Consider the following 16765-nt stretch of genomic DNA (forward strand, 5'->3'; position numbering starts at 1 on the left):
CACATTTTGACAATCACTGATATATATTAAATAATTTATTTGATAAGACATTTGTTTGGTAAAAATGCTCATTATAGAGCATATTATCAATTTTAAGAAAATAATAAATATAGTTTTGATGATTACTAATGAATAATAAGTAGGTAATATGTTTAATATATTTAATGATTTTTAAAAATATATTTGTGTCAATTGTATATCATAAAGTGAAAGAACACAAAACTATTTATGAAATAAAAAATGATACGAATAATTTTTATACATAAAAAAAATATGCTTAAAATTAAACTTTACTTGGCTTTAACTTTTTTTACGTGTACAAATCTAGTAATATTATTTTTAATCACTATTGTAACATACAGAATCATAACTAATAAGCTTATTGTTATTGATAATACGAACAGTACAATGTCCAATTGATGATACTCATACCAAGAAAAATCGATTGCTGGTGATCTCAAATGTTTAGCTCCTTTATGATTAATTACATAATTCGTCCAATAAGTGACTAATAGTTTAGGTGACATTGGCTGATCTTTGAATAATTTATACAACTTTTGAACATTTCTTTTGTACCTATAAACGTTATGTAATGTAATTTAGTTTGAATATGATAACACATTTTATTTAAATACAAAAATAATTTGTTATTAAACGTTATTCACGTACACAGAAAATAATACATAGATATTGGAAATGGTTTGAATATTTGAAACGTTTTTAATAAATTTCATAATTTTAAATTCTATTTAACGTTTTTTTTTTTTTTTAACGTATTCTGATGAATTTTAAAAACATAAAATTTTACTAATGCCATTAGTTTCATGCCATTCAATATCATTTATTTCATACAACATGAATATTTATAATAATTTATATATTTGAAAAAAAATAAAAATATTAGGTACTTAAATCATAAACATTTATTAAAATACAAAAATATAAAAGGTAATTTAAGAAGTTCAATACTGGATCGTATTTACATAAATCATAAGATCATCAGTCTTTGTAAAACATATGGATAATATGAAATAATACAGTTACTTTTCGTTATTGATTATTTCTTTAATGGCAACCAGAACTGATTGTTTATCCAGTGTTTTATGATTCAGACTTAAGCCCATTCCTAAATAAACTGCATTTGCTATGTTTCTGAATTGATCGGCGAATAATGGAATGCCTAGTATAGGCACTTTATTGGCAATTGCTTCATTCATACTAGACAACCCACCATGGTAGATAATTAATTTCAATTTCGGATGAGCTATATTTAAACAAAGAATAAAAATATTGGTTTATATATCTTTATCAAATGGATTGGAATAGCCTCCGGGTGCCATAAATTATATATCATACATATACTACTGAATACATGAATGTAATAATAACAGTTAAAATCATTATTAAAATACATATTTATTTTATGCTAGTATAATTATGCAGTTTTTGCTTCAAATCTCTACAGTTAATATTTTGAGGCTTGAAAACCAAATAAATGATTATGTATACTAAACGCATTGAACAGGTATTTGCTGTAAAAAAAATGTACAGTTTGTAGATCGAAGTAATTCTTCTGGTCAACATTTTATTGGCTCTATGTCCCTGCCCCTCTACTTTAAAAATTCAAAACCAAAGTTTTGCCATTTGTTTGTAATTCGTTTTTGCTGATTTGTGTTTTCAATCCTGTCGTGTATGCTCAATCTTTTTTTCAAGCTATCCAAATTTAAAGTAGAGGAATGAAATTTACCCCAGCTATTTCCCTTTGTAGAAATTATTTTTTTTCTTCTCACGTTTCTGTTGGTAACTAATTGCTAAAAAATAATGATAACACCATCAAAGTTCGGGATCTTGGGATCTTGTCCGATTATCCAGTTGGGATTAAAACATACTACCGTTCATCAGATTTTAATAAATTATTTGGAGATGGGAAAAATCTGCGCAAAACTAGTTCCAAAAATTCTGTCACAAGATCAGAACGAAAACAGGATGGACAGGAGTCTTGATTTCGTGAAGCTGATTGAAAATGATTATTCTTTCTTAGAACGGGTCATAACTGGTGATGAGTCTTGAATTTTCGAGCACAATCCGGAAACAGAGCGCCAAATCCAAGAATGGCACACTTCAGCTTCACCAATGCAAAAAAAAAGAAGAATGAGCTAGTCAAAAATCAAAAGCATGCTCATTTTCTTCTTTGATAGCCAAGGAATAGTTCACAAAGAGTTATCACTCAAGGCTAAACAATAAACCAACACTTTTATAAAGAAGTTCTTGAAAGACTTAGGCGGACATAGCATTATCCCAGCCCCAAGTTGGAAGTTTAATAGCATGAAAAAGGGTTGAGCACAAACGATTACACTCATAGTTTATAATATATATTTTAAGTTTCGTTAAAAAATGTTAAATTTAAATTTTTATTCACCTAGTATGTCTCGTTGTGGAAACCACTTTTTTATCATAACGTTCTTTGGTTGATTTTCCATTACATCACTGTTATATCTCCATAAAATTCGCTGAGGTAGTTCAGAAAATGCTTCTTTTAAGGCATTTTGTAGTCTTGCTGGAATCGAATCCATTTTCACAATAGAGCCAAAAGAAAAATATATCACTCCATCTGGAGCATCATCCATAAAATTTTGTATTTCCTAAGTAATAACGTGTATTTTTATAAATTAAAACAAATGTAGATCATAAAATATTTTCACTTCTATATGCTGCAGTCACAGTGGCGCCGATCTCAGGGTTCAAGTCTAGTCATGACCAGACCATATTTTAGGGTAATGGGTGGTACCGTGGTGGATTAGTATACTCGTACGATTAGTAAATTAATTATTCCAACTAACTATGAATTATAATACTGCCCAATTAATTATTACTTTATAAGATGTTAATGTACCTAAAAGCTATCATAAATACTGAAATATGTTAAAAAATTTGTAGAGGGGGGATTGAATTCCTAACCCTTTATAATATGTACTTGAGTAGGATCTGTTATAAGTTGTGAATTGGGTGGCTATTGATCAGACCATTCAATATTTTATTCAGCTCCAATATGCAGCTGAAATACCAGATAAAAAAATAAAAATACAGCCAACTCGCGATATAACAAAACTCTATATAATGAAAATCTCAATGTAACGAAGAAAACTGGCATCCCTTTAAAAATATCGTCATACAACAAACACTTAAATGTATTTTTATTTCCTCGATATGACGAAGTTATTTTGGCCAAAGCTCTCCGAATGAAACATTTTTATATAATTTTGGAGCTTGATATTATACTTTGGAATTTTCCGTAACCTTAATAGAAGCAAAATCAAATCTCCGCCCTGTTTTAAATTATCTAAGAGACATGACATCAACATCAATGCGTTTTGTAACATTTTGGATTTGGACAACGCTATTGACCGGGTAAACGAAAACGGTTACACATTAAATAAATTACTGATTTTGAAAATAATAAATATGAATACTTAATTAAATAATGATTTTTATATTTATGTATTAAATATCAATAACTGCATATATCTAACTATCTATATATATATATATATATTTACATGTACCCAATATAAATATGTTTTATTAAATGAAAATGAATACGTATTTGTAATATGTTAAATTAAATTTTTAAGTTTTTAAATCTCGCTAAAACAAGTTTTGTTAGTTATGTTATTGATGTAACGAACCTTCGATTTACCGAATTTTTTTTTCGATCCCTTTGAAATTCGTTACAACACGAGTTGACGTTTTATGTATTGTGTACCGTAGGACGAAAATAAAAAAATAATAAAAAAGTGATTAAAAAAATACATTAACAATTGAAATAAAAGAAATTGATACATTTTTAAAATTAAATGTAATTTGATTAAAAATTAACTTTAACATCTTATATCAAAGAACATCGTTCGTTATAAGCCTCTTGCTTTTATGTAATATAATTTATAGTTAATTCAATTCAATAACATTCCGAAGCCACAAATATACTAGTTTATCAAGTAATTAATTAACTACCTCCGGCAATGTTTTGGGATGGGTTATATGTATTCCTCCAATTTCGATTAAATTCGGTGACCACGGTCTTGGCAAGTCAAAAGTAAAATGACTGTTAACGAAGACGAGTGAAATTTTTTTCATCAGCATGTCGGCGTCCGGAACGTCCTTACCAAAGTATGTTCTTCCGATGATCGTTGCGTTACGGTCGTACCACATTCTCTGAACGTTCGTGTAGACGTAATCGTAACTGTTTAACAAACGGTCCCAAAAAGTTCTAGGTCTTGCCGTCGGAGCATATATCGTAGAAGTGCTGGACGTAATAAATGGATTGCCCAACAAACCATCGTACCTGGAAAACGGCGCGATTACAAAAAAAAAAAAGAAAAATGTTGACGTATTTCATACCGTGCGAAACGCACGGTACGAGAATTGATAACACTGTCAAGCGCATACCACGTGGGCATGGCAGAAGTGGTGATCGCGATCATTGGAACTTGCAGTTCGTGCGCTATGTACGCATCGCAACCGGAGCCCAACAGCTGCGTAACGAAAAGATCGTATTTATTGGACTTGAGCGCTGTCCAAAAGTCTTTAGACTTGTAAATGGTCTCACATGTTTTCTGATGCGTCTTGATTAGATACTCAACACCGTTGAACCCGGCGCAGTTTTTAAAGGGTTGTGGTATCGATATTGTTGAAGTGTAGTCTTGCCGAGACAGCGGATTGATCTTAACGAGAAGAGTCACAAAGTCAATTGTCGTCGAATTCACGTGGTGTTCGAATACATTTCGATCATTCGACCATCATCGTTTTCGTAATGTTACCGGAATACGAAAAAAAAAAATTATTCCTTTGAAATTAGCCTCCCAAAAATGTGGAATACGTTTTTGTTTTGGGTTACGTCCATAGAGATTTTATACAACTCAAGTTTAAAGAATTAAATTGAACTAATTTTTTTTTCCTTTTTTCAGTATTTATTTATTTTTAAACTTATTTGATCATGCACGTCACTACAAAATATCATTGTAAACGATGAAACATAATAATATCGTAATCTGTGAACAATTACAGTTTACCAAACTACTGACTAATTTCTAAAAATATTAAACGATAAATGTAGTGTACGAATAAAGTGCAAGGAAAATAAAATTCCAAGTGCTCACTAATATTCACCGTGTCATATTACTATTTGCCGATTCAAACCACGTTCAAGAATAATTTTGCGGAGGAACGGTTATGCCACCTAATCAGTCATTATTTATTGGATCATCGCGAATAAATAATACGAGAACGCTTTACCCGGAAAAATGCGTACCTGCGTATAGTTGGCGATTCTTTCTTTTTTCGCATACGAAGTTACAGCGGTTACATTATGACCGGCAGACACGAGTGTTTGTAGCACAGCATCCATTACGTTCCAATGACTCGTACCGACCATCGGCACGACAGCAAATATTTGTGCTCCATGGATAACGGTTGATAAAAGATATATTATGTTTATAATAATTACTTTTCCGGTAATTTTCATTATAATACGATCAAATGCACCGACCACGTTCACGCGATGCAACAATGATGTATTAGTTTTTGTTTTTACCGTGTAATTAATACCTTTTTGTTCAAATGAATCGTTATAATGCACTGAATCTGGCAAAACCTTTATTGTTAAAATATTATCATGAATTATGCCTAGACGCTGAAACTTAAGTCTATACGACCATTGAACTTCCGATAAATCGCATACTTTAGTGATAAGATTTTAGATACGAGTATATGAACACTCGTATATTGAAACTATAAAAATAAGTTATTAAACATGTGATTTTATTGAACTTGTACGTAGTGTTAAGTCTTATCTAGATAAAAATTTTAATCATCTATTATTTTATGTAGATAGAATTATAAACGTTATCTATTTATCTATCTTACGAGTAGATAAAGACTTTGGTTATTTTTAGTACTATTTATTTATGTAAGTATTTAATCATCAATAATTATTTAAAACATTAATATTATTATAAATTAATTATTTATTATTAAATATATAATAAATATAATAAAAATATTCACACATAAAGTGCCTTGGACCATGGGTTTCAATTTTTTGGAAATTATTATCCCAAGTTCATTGATGAAACCAAAATATTTTAATTCTATAGAATTATTACAATTGAAAAGGTTACCAAATATCGATGGACGTTTATTGATTATTCTTAATACTGTAATAACACAGTCCTGTGAAGTATATATATATTTTTGTTGTTATTGTATAATAATACCTAATTCTTATAGATGTTGACACACCGAATTAAAATTTGAATTTAATTCGTTTCTATCAAACCTAGTTTTTTATACAATTTATATTTACATATAATAAAAATATTTACATCAATATATAATATAATTATATATGTATAATAATAGAATGTATACAATATTCACGATCAAACGTACTACACAGAATAACTATCATCAGTTGCACGAGTTTTAAAATATTAAAAGATAAACAATTTAATACAATTGATTTATTTGATTTATTGAAGTAATAATAATATTATAAAAGACTAGTTGACCCGACAAACGTTGTTTTGTCATATAAATTATTTCTAGAAAATATTTTGCTAGAAAAAAATAACTAATTTAATATAGGCGTGTAAGAACGTGGTATATAAGTGGAAGAGGTATGGAGTGCTGAGAACGGTGACAATAAAAATGAAAAACATCAAGCATTTATTTTTTTAATAATTTATTAAAATTGATCCATTAAAATTATATATATATTGCTAATTCTGAAAATATTAGTAAAAAACAATATAAATCCCTTAATGCAACAGGATGTACAATATTTTTTGTTATCCCATCTTTCGCCAACACAAACAAACTGGATGGTTCGAGGGCTAGTTAGTGGCTGGACTGAGTATAATATAACAAGTAAATTCTATAGATGTATTGTTATCAATTTATCATCATTGTTTAAATTGACTATTGAGTATATAACTGTTATCTTATTCCGAACAGGGGTGGCTCCAGGGGCAAGGGGCTGCGCCCCCTCGAACCCGTACCGTATTTATAAAAAAATTTATATTGTTAACGAAAAATGCATATTATAATATGGACTATCAAACGACACGCACAAGTAAAGCCATAGAGGTATGACGATTGCAAGGAGATTCTCCATATTTTGGAGACTAAAAAGCTGGCTTCGTTCAAGGATGACTGAAGGTAGATTATCAGCATTATATCTAATTAATGTATATCATAAATAGATATTCAAGATCAAATAGATCATATTATTGATATTTTTGCCAATTTTAAAAATAGATGACTTGAATTTACGTTGTAAAAATTATTGTTTTCTTTTGTTATAAGATTTTGTAAAATTATAACTTGGCCCTCCCTAACCAAGGCTCTGGAGCCGCCTCTGATTCCGAACGCATATTTATATTTTGTATTGATTTTCTTTCCTACAAAATGTACTCAAAAAAGATAAAAAGTTTAAACTTTGAAATTATGACCATTAAACATTAACTGTATTGTAGTCTTCAACTCATGTGTATCCAAAAGCAATGAGGTAATATATATTTAATATTAATTCATGGCAGAAATCAATTTAAACATATCATTATTTATGAATATAAAAATAACTTTTATTTCTCAATTTATATTATAAAATTGCAACACATTTCAAATGCCTGAAACGAATATATAATTTTTTACAAGTGTTAATCCAAATAATACTTAAAATGTATGGAAATTGTAATATAAAATCACTGTTGTTTAAAAATGCATCTTTCTTTTTATCTAAATGAATTATAATTATCTTTTATCCTTTACAACGATAATTTTAGTTGATCTTATTTGTATTTTTATCTAGATAAAAAAAATATTTATCTATGCGCAACTCTGGGTGTACCTATCCAAATTATATGACTTTGTGACTTATGTGACTTATCTGACGATAAATTTTTAATTTAAAACTGGCCGTACTTTACAATGATTATAAAATTTCAGGCTAAACATTTATTTATTTATTTATTTGTTTATTTATATAAATTAGTTGTTTATTTATATATATATAATGATTAACATATCTTGAATATCCCTATTTGTTCTTTTTGTGCTGCTCTGGCACTGGCTATAACGTTGTTTATCATGAATATTTTTTAATACACGATTCACAAATTCACGGCCGTTGACTGATTGTAAAATAGAAGGAGCTTCGAAAATACAAAAAATAATAATCATCAATGTTTGGCAAATTCTTCGACCTTATTACTTATGAATGATCTATCTGAATATAATTAGTTACTGATATCGATAGACCATAATTTATGTGTAATCCTTAACAGGTCGGGCCTACATATCTATCAAATCAACTTGGTATCAGGAATTAATTTTCAAAAAAAAACCATTGGTTTTATTACCAAATCTTTTTTTTTTACAATCCAGTTTGGTTTTGCATGGCTCACAAAATTTTAAAAATAAAATAATTGATTCTCGTGTTACATTTTTTGTACTTAAGTTTCAAATCTTAAATCATTCGATATTTTCCACCATGCTCAACATTTATACGATATGTATTTGTTAGTATGATAACACATCAGTGCATTGTAATAGCAGTGAATACCTATTTGAATTAAAAATATTTTAGTAGTATAAAGTATATAGTATTTTTTATATAAAGTGTTTTGCAATACTGGATGCATACGACTAAAATATAAATATTTTATAAGCGTTGTGGTGATAGTTATAAAATATACATGAAAAATATAAAAATTGATTATAATAAAAGCTTCAAAGAAAAATCTAATCCAGTATAGATTAAGAACACTTAAAAAATATTTTGGTTTAATATACATGGTATAATCATTTAAAGTTGTATAATATAATACACATAGCGTATGCTCAGTGTGTATCAGCTGTGCCACAGCACACCCTGTGGCCCGTGGTTTTTTTTACAACTTTTATTCATTCGGGGACTTTATTTCAAGTTTAAGCTACAAATAGTAAAAATTAAATAAATTAAATTAGGATCGCCATTAAAAATGGCAAAATTCTAATCCATGGATTAATCCAAATGTATTCTGACTTTTTTAGGAGAAAGGGTTAGGTGAGATTCGGTAAGGCTCATATAAAGGAAAGTGGCCAAATTTTTTTTCATAGCACACCCCATAGAAAATAAGAAAAACTTAAATTAAAAGCAAATGTATACAATGAATTATATTTGCTTAATCAAAATTTAAAAAATTTAGAGATTAGACATATGGCTGTAAGCCAAAGATGGAACTAGGAATTTTTACGTTCGTAGAAAGTTTTAAAATTACGCCCTATCATAAACCAATAATCAAATACTTTTCTCAAGAATTTTTTTTCTAATAATTAATATACAATCATATTTATTGAATTATAACCTAATATCAGTATTTAACAAAGTTAAAAATATCAAATTAATAATTAATTTTTGTAATTATTAACAATTATTATTCGTGGCCACTCACAAATGTAGTATTGAACTGTCTAGAGGTACGAACAGAGGATATTGTATTGAATCATTTAGTTTAATAAAAAAAAAAATACTAATTGTAACATTTAAACTATACAGATTTTAAATTAATGATACGTACTTCTTTTGGAACTTCTTTGCTTATAAAATATTTGACCATTAATACTAAAAAAGTTGTGAAACTTAATTTATATTTCTTTTTACAAAATAAGTTAAGCTTAAAAGAATGTATATTGGTAGGTTAAAAGTTGGTAACAAAAATATTTATCCATAGCTTAGCTAAATTAAAATTAACTTAGTTTAATTTCCTACGTTATTTCCTATTGCCTTACGTTCATTATAATTAAACATTTTTTAAATATTATATCAATACACTTTTTACCATTTATAGCAATTTAAATTTAAATTACGGGCTAGCGGAACATCAATATTAGAAGAAACATTAAGTTTTTAATCTTTATTTGATTTTTTTAAAACCAAACATTTGATTATTGATAGCTTTTTTTAACCAATAAATTACATAGAAAATAAGTAATATAACCGATAATACATATAATAAAACATCGATTATAAAATATTGATACCAAGTTAGCTTGAGAGCAGCTGATTTTAAATGATGAGCACCTTTGTGTTTAATGACATATTCTGTCCAATATATTATTTCTTCTTTTGGCGTTTTCGGTCGATCCTTGAATCTTCTTGAAAGTTCCATCATGTTGAACTTATACCTATATTCAAAATATTACCAAACTTAAGTACACGTTTATTTGACTATATTATTTGTACTTAAGCAAGTTATTTACGAACAAATCGATGTTTTTTTTTTTTTTTAATAAAAGGTCTCACTTAGAATAGTTAGTTATCATATGCTTAGTAGCATTCACTAAAATATCTTTGGTGAGCGTTTGATGATCTAACATTTCACCAGCACCCCAATGAACTAAATTGGCAATATTGTGTGGTTGATCAAAAATCAGAGGAATACCAAGTACAGGGACTCCACTATCGATAGCTTCATATATTCCGGATATACCACCATGAGATATAAATAGCTTCACATTCTTGTGATCTGAAATGAAAGTATTGGTTTATTAACAAGTGAATAAAAAGTATACCGAGATTATAGTATATCTTATACAATGTGTTGTCATTAGTGACAAGAATGCGTGAAAATTTATGGCACGTTCTCTTATTTGTAATTGGTCAAATTTTGAAACTATTTTTGTAGCAATTTTATTGATTGACAAATAATAAATAATAATATTTATTTTTCTATTACTAGTCCTGTATCCAAATACTTATAAACAAAATAAATTAATTATTTGCGAGCCTGGACCATGATTATACAATGTAAAACCCAATCAAAAAAATTCAGAAACGAGGCTCATATTTTATTTTTGTTCAAAAAATATCAAAAATGTGCAAATAATGTTAACTCTTATTTTCTTAATGAACCTTTTGTAGAAATATAAGAAGATTTTCCTGATAAACGAGTGTCAAAAAAAAAATAAAAAATATGATGTGTTAAGAAGTTTTTTGTTTAGTAAAAAGAAATATTATTTTACATATTATTATTATTATTATTTATTACACACAATATTATATATTGTACACATTTATTATAATAACAAAATAATAGTTTAATTTTAAATATATATTTTCTATATGTTGTGTATGAAATCAAGTAAGTATATATTCAATTATAATACATTATTTAATATGCTATCAAAATATTCATGTATATATTTTGTATGTAAGTGCGATACAACGAAACATGCCTTTCACAATTTCAACCCAATATTAGGTAAATTTTGATAAAAAATTGGCCCTAAAAAAAAATCCCTTCCTAGGCCTTTCATATCCCAGGCCGACACTGGTTGTCATTATGTCATGATTTAGTTGAAATAATCGATAATTAAAACGCAAATTCTTCTTTGGTATTACGATAATTACTTTTCATTAAAATGTATAAAAATCTACTTTTTTGTTTTAAATAATTATCTGTAATACATGTACCGAATGATTTTATTAATCTTCTATTAATATTTAAAATGTTTACCTAATATATCTCTTTGAGGAAACCATTTTCTTATCATTACGTTTTTTGGTAAGTCACCTATGATTGTACTTTCATACTTCCATAAAACTCTTTGGGGAAATTCACTTAATGCTTCTACGAACGATTTTTGCAAACGTATTGGTGCAGTATCCATTTTGATCGTAGATCCGAATGTGAAATATATAACGCCGTTTGGAGAATCGTTAATAAACTGTTCGATATCCTGTCAAAGAAGAAAAATATTAAACATAATAAAATAATAACCTTACTTATATCCCAGATAAGAAAGTCAGTTTTCCATTAAAAAATATTTCTCCGTGTATTTGAAGTTAAATTTTCGCTCATTATTTTTTTTGGGTAGCTGAGTGGCAAGAATCGGTGAAGAACATTACTATTATTATTATAAAAATGAATTAGGCGAACCTTGTGATTTTCCAATTTATGATTGGTAGAAAGGACAGTGGACGACTTCATCGTTTTATAGCGTGATTAATGTACGCGTGAGAGTGTATGGTGTAAGTATAGAATAAACTGTGTATTTCTTGATCGTTATTAGTGACGTCAAATATGCTAATCGTTATATTATCGCAGATTATAGAAAGAAAAAAAATAGTATAGGCGTTAAAATCTTCTTTTTTTTTTTTTATCAAAATCATCCGATTTACAATGTATTTGATTGAAAATGTCCGCGTGCGATCGACGTACCGAATAGTTTATTGACAAAATGGTATAACGGCAGAGAGGCGAAATAGGGTTTTTAGCACCCCTGAGTTCAAATGTAGCACTCATGTTTATTTTCAGATCTATATAGTCTATAGTAATCACAGTTAAATAGGTACTATTTTATTTTATATTCAGCAATTTCAACACTCCCAATGTTTGGACTCTAGTTGCGCCCATGCATAAGGGTAAACGTCTATAGTGTCCGCGGAGGGCACGATACTCCGACGGGCGGGGGCGCGTTGTTAAACATTCAAATAGAGAGAAGAGTAAAAACGCGTACGTCGGCCAACGGTTTGGGTTGCACCAGGTGCACGCCTCCGATGTCTACGAAATTGGGCAGCAGCGGCCGGGCCAGGTCGACGGAGCGATGGCCGTTGACGAACACCAGCGACGTGTTCCGCATCAGGCGGTCGGCGTTCGGCGCGTTGGACCCGAAGTACTTGCGGCCGATGGCTGTCGCTTGCCGGTCCACCCATTTGAGCACCGCGTGGGCGAACAGATAATCGTACGCGTTGGCCATCCGGTGCGCGAAGCTCTCGGGCACGGCGAACGGCGCGTGAAACGTGGCCACGTGCGAGGGGTTCATGTGACTGCCCAGCGTGTGATGGTACCACGTGTGCACGTGGCTGGACGTGATGACGATCCGCGGCACGTCCATGCGGTACGACACGTACGCGTCGCACGACGAGGCCAGCAGCTCGGTGATGAACAAGTCGAATCTACGGGACGAGAATCGGATTGAAAATCGGATATTTAAAACCGGATCGCGGCCGTCCGCGCACGAGGTTCTCGGTACGGATCGGCTAAACCCGAACGAAACGGCCGACGGATCGCCGGTGCATACTACTTACGTTCGAGATTATTACCAGTATGTAATTTGCGTCCCACCAAAAAAGGTTCAAGAAAGATCATAGCTTATTCGCGTCCAAGAATACCTATTGAGACAGCCAAGTTGCGTCCCAAGACAAATAAGTCATACACATAGCATAAAAAAAGTATTACAAGTAATTAATTACATTTTAAGTTTTTCAAATCAGTTTTATAAATACGGCTCGGAAATTGTATGGCGACAACTGAACATTGTCATGGTACGTAATTAATTTTATCATACCGAAACTCTATAATAGCTGATAATATAGTTAGCGGTATGTGAAATTCGTCCAAAAACAGTACTACAGTTAGTTACTAATACGACTGATTAGTAATAACTAGGGCCCGGAATTGTATCCATTTGCAAATTTTTATATATCTAACTAAAAATTAGCTAGGTAAGACAGAAATTTGAATCTTAACCTGAAGTGTTGGTATGCGAAATTAAATTTGGCATATTTTTGCATATTTGGAACATTTCAAATTATTATGCATATTTTAGCATTTTTCTGAAATATAATGCATATATAGAAAAAAATATTATGAAGTTATTAATATTATTATTTATTATTTAGCACATGTCCATTGTAAATTCCGTGAATCGTGCAGTTATATAATTTGATTTTTGTGTTCTAATAAGACAAGATAAAGTTGGCTAAAAGAACCAATACGATAGTAACTCTCCAGGTAACTTTAAAAATATTATAAAATTCCGCTTCATCTGTTTAAATTGATTTTCGTTTGTGAATATTTGTTTAAATGAGTGAGTGTTAAAATAAAATTTAATTTCAATACAACATACAGTTCTATACAATTTAATAAAATATATAAAATACAGTTGATATATTTTAAAGTATATTTTTTGTTAAATATTAATTACTTAATGAATTGTATACATTTTAAAATTAAATTAATTTAATAAATAATAAACGTGCATTTTTGTTTGCATATTTTCGCATATTTTTTCATATTTTGAGTACATATTTGAATGATAACCATTGCATAAATGCATGCATATTTCGTACGTTTTTAGCGTATATAATTCCGGGCCTTAAATAACGTATTAATTATTACTAATAATTAATACGTTATTTAAGTATAACTATCACCTATGGTCTCTACTTTATAGTCTGTACGTCTACGGTCTACATGATTAATTCATAATAAATACTATAAAAGTATAAAGTAAAATGCCGTTTAGTAAATGTTTGATTCATTTTGCGCAATTGACTATCCTCTAAATGTATTCTTATTATACGCCATAAGCCCTTGCGGATTACTGTGTAAATAATGTAGTTAATTGTCATATTTATTAATTTTAAATTTTGTCTTTTGATAATAATTACCGATCCACGGTAAATACCGAAAGATCGGTGTACCGGTTAGTGTTAGATGCCGATATTTATAAATACCGGTGACTCACCGGTACATCGAAAATACCGCCAACTCTAGCTGATAATATTAATTTATCGATAGTCACAGATATTATACTATAAACACAATTTACACATCTATGATTATTGTAACACATAATATTTATGGACGCATCTCGGTCATGATTATTATAGCAGGTAAGAATAATATGGTCGAGTTGTGTCCCTAAGACGGGACGCAAGTTACGTGTTGAATTTACTATCTAAAAAATATACCTTTTTGGGGGACGCAAGTAGCATGTATTCCGTTAAACACACCGTCTTTGTGGAAATAAAAATTAAAAAAAAAAATTTTAATCAAAAAACAGCGCGTTTCGACGGACTCGCACCGACCGTTGTCGGCAACCAAACGCAAGCGAGTGTCCCTCGGAAACGCGTTATTTTCGACTCGTACTCGTACTACTCGTGGATCGTCCGCGACAGGATAACGGGTACGTGGACAATTACTTGTTGGATTCGATGACTCGGTAGAACTGCTCGTGCTCGAACAGTTTCCGGCAAGTGAGTTTGTGGCGGCCGGAGAGGAACGGTAGGTTGTTGGCTTTCGACGATTCGTCTACGACTTTGTCCCAGGGCACGCTCATGCCTGACGGCATCAGGTGCGAAATGTCCACTTCCGTGTAGTTGCCCACCGGTTCCTTCTTGAGGAACGGCGTTATGGCCGTCACGTTGTGTCCGTGGCCCACGAGCGTCTGCAGTACGGCGTCCATCACGTTCCAGTGGCTTTTGGCCGGAAACGGTATCAGCGCCAGGATTTGCGCGCCATCAACCGCGCGGTGATATCCCAACGCTAGTAGACACACTACTAACCAACAACATCGGTCGAACATCGTATCGAGTGCAGTCACTGCGTAGTAGAAAAACGGAGGGTTTTCAAATGTTTCTCTCTGTAAAATTATCGTTATCGGCTTTTTTTTTTTTCGTTCAAATTAACTTTCAAGTAAATTATATAATATTTCAACACTGAAATACGATTTCTGATCTTTATCTTCATCTGTTCTTGTTTTCCTTCGAAAACTGTCGTACAATGTAATACACAATTTAATACATATATAGTTACTAACCACTGTTATTAGAGCAGGCGTTAATACGAAATAAACCGTATTCCATACACAAGTAGTAGATAGTAAATAGTAGTACTATTTACAATACGAGAAATGGTATACAAGATAATAATGATAATACCAAACATATAAACACTAGCTACCGTTGGTGAAGGCGTTAATACGGATAAACTGTAATCCATACATAAGTAGTAGTAAAATTACAAAACTCACTGTGATCACGCTGCTGTCGGGTGTTGATGATGACGTTGATGGCACAACTGATAGATGGCGATGTAAATGTTCTCCGTTGATCGGCTTTGCTGTAGCAGACGTCGTGTACTGTAGTGACCACTAGCTTGGTGATTCCGGAACGAGAGGCAACTATACAGGGCAGTAATACGGGTAATCGTGTTGCGCTGTGATAACAGTACTCGTCCTGACCTCTTAAGCTCAACGGTCGGACTAGGCCGCAATCGTCGCGCACCGCCTCTATTTCTGCCCGTTGCGAGTAGTAGCTCGGTATTAGCGCCTGAATCATTTGTAGCCTATATTCTCATTCTCTTCCTTCAACTTCATTCTATAGTTTTTGCCCTATATGTGTATAATTATTTCTTGAATGTCAGAAGGGTTTGTTCATTTCAAACATACTCTGTCCAGTGACAGAAAATGTCGTAGGTAAACGGCCACCATCCATTCTCATTACGAGTAGAAAATCAGAGCGCTCTATTAACAATTTCACCGTGTCGAGCAGCCGACCAACCGATACCTTACGCACGCACAGGCGCGTGATATATGCACCATACGAGTGGCACTATTTCGTTACAATATTCGCAAATTTATTTTATGGTAGAATCAGCAAGACAAGACGATTATCATAAGTAAATAAATCTTTAACTTTTGAGTTATATCTAAAAATTACCACATATTGAAACCAATTAAGTTTTTAAATTGAGACTGTACATAAGATTTCTTCTACAAGGATTGCTTCCATTATTAACTAGTATTTTTTCCTGATAGCTTTTATTCGGTTCGAAAATTCAATATGATATTACATGCATTTTTTTAAAACTATTCCAATCGGGTTATTTAGAGAAATTTATAATTATAGACGGAAAAGTTTACAAGATACCAGTTAACG

At 30.9% G+C, this 16765-nt stretch overlaps 1 protein-coding gene across 1 annotated transcript; it reads right to left on the bottom strand.

The window, feature by feature from the left end:
• Positions 1-282: 282 nt before the first annotated feature.
• LOC112684267 lies at positions 283-16739 on the bottom strand. The gene is made up of 13 exons (XM_025555694.1): positions 15859-16739; positions 15029-15428; positions 12559-12997; positions 11556-11778; positions 10343-10565; positions 9984-10224; positions 9618-9636; positions 5309-5736; positions 4447-4721; positions 4012-4342; positions 2420-2642; positions 1045-1264; positions 283-576 (listed from the first exon to the last, which is right to left on the bottom strand). Exons 1-13 carry the CDS (start codon positions 16163-16165, stop codon positions 291-293), a joined length of 3615 nt encoding a protein of 1204 aa, XP_025411479.1. The 5' UTR covers positions 16166-16739; the 3' UTR covers positions 283-290.
• Positions 16740-16765: the final 26 nt, after the last annotated feature.

This window comes from Sipha flava, unplaced genomic scaffold (assembly GCF_003268045.1).
Source record: "Sipha flava isolate LNK unplaced genomic scaffold, YSA_version1 247_pilon_pilon, whole genome shotgun sequence".
Lineage (NCBI taxonomy): Eukaryota > Metazoa > Arthropoda > Insecta > Hemiptera > Aphididae > Sipha > Sipha flava.

Excerpts from the sequence above, each read along its gene's own strand:
- LOC112684267 (XM_025555694.1), bottom strand. The coding sequence starts at position 16,165 with ATGATTCAGGCGCTAATACCGAGCTACTACTCGCAACGGGCAGAAATA. Across the intron at positions 12,998-15,028 it reads CGAGTCATCGAATCCAACAA|ATTCGACTTGTTCATCACCG; the intron begins GTAATTGTCCAC and ends CTCGTCCCGTAG. Across the intron at positions 10,566-11,555 it reads TCCTCAAAGAGATATATTAG|ATCACAAGAATGTGAAGCTA; the intron begins GTAAACATTTTA and ends CTTTCATTTCAG.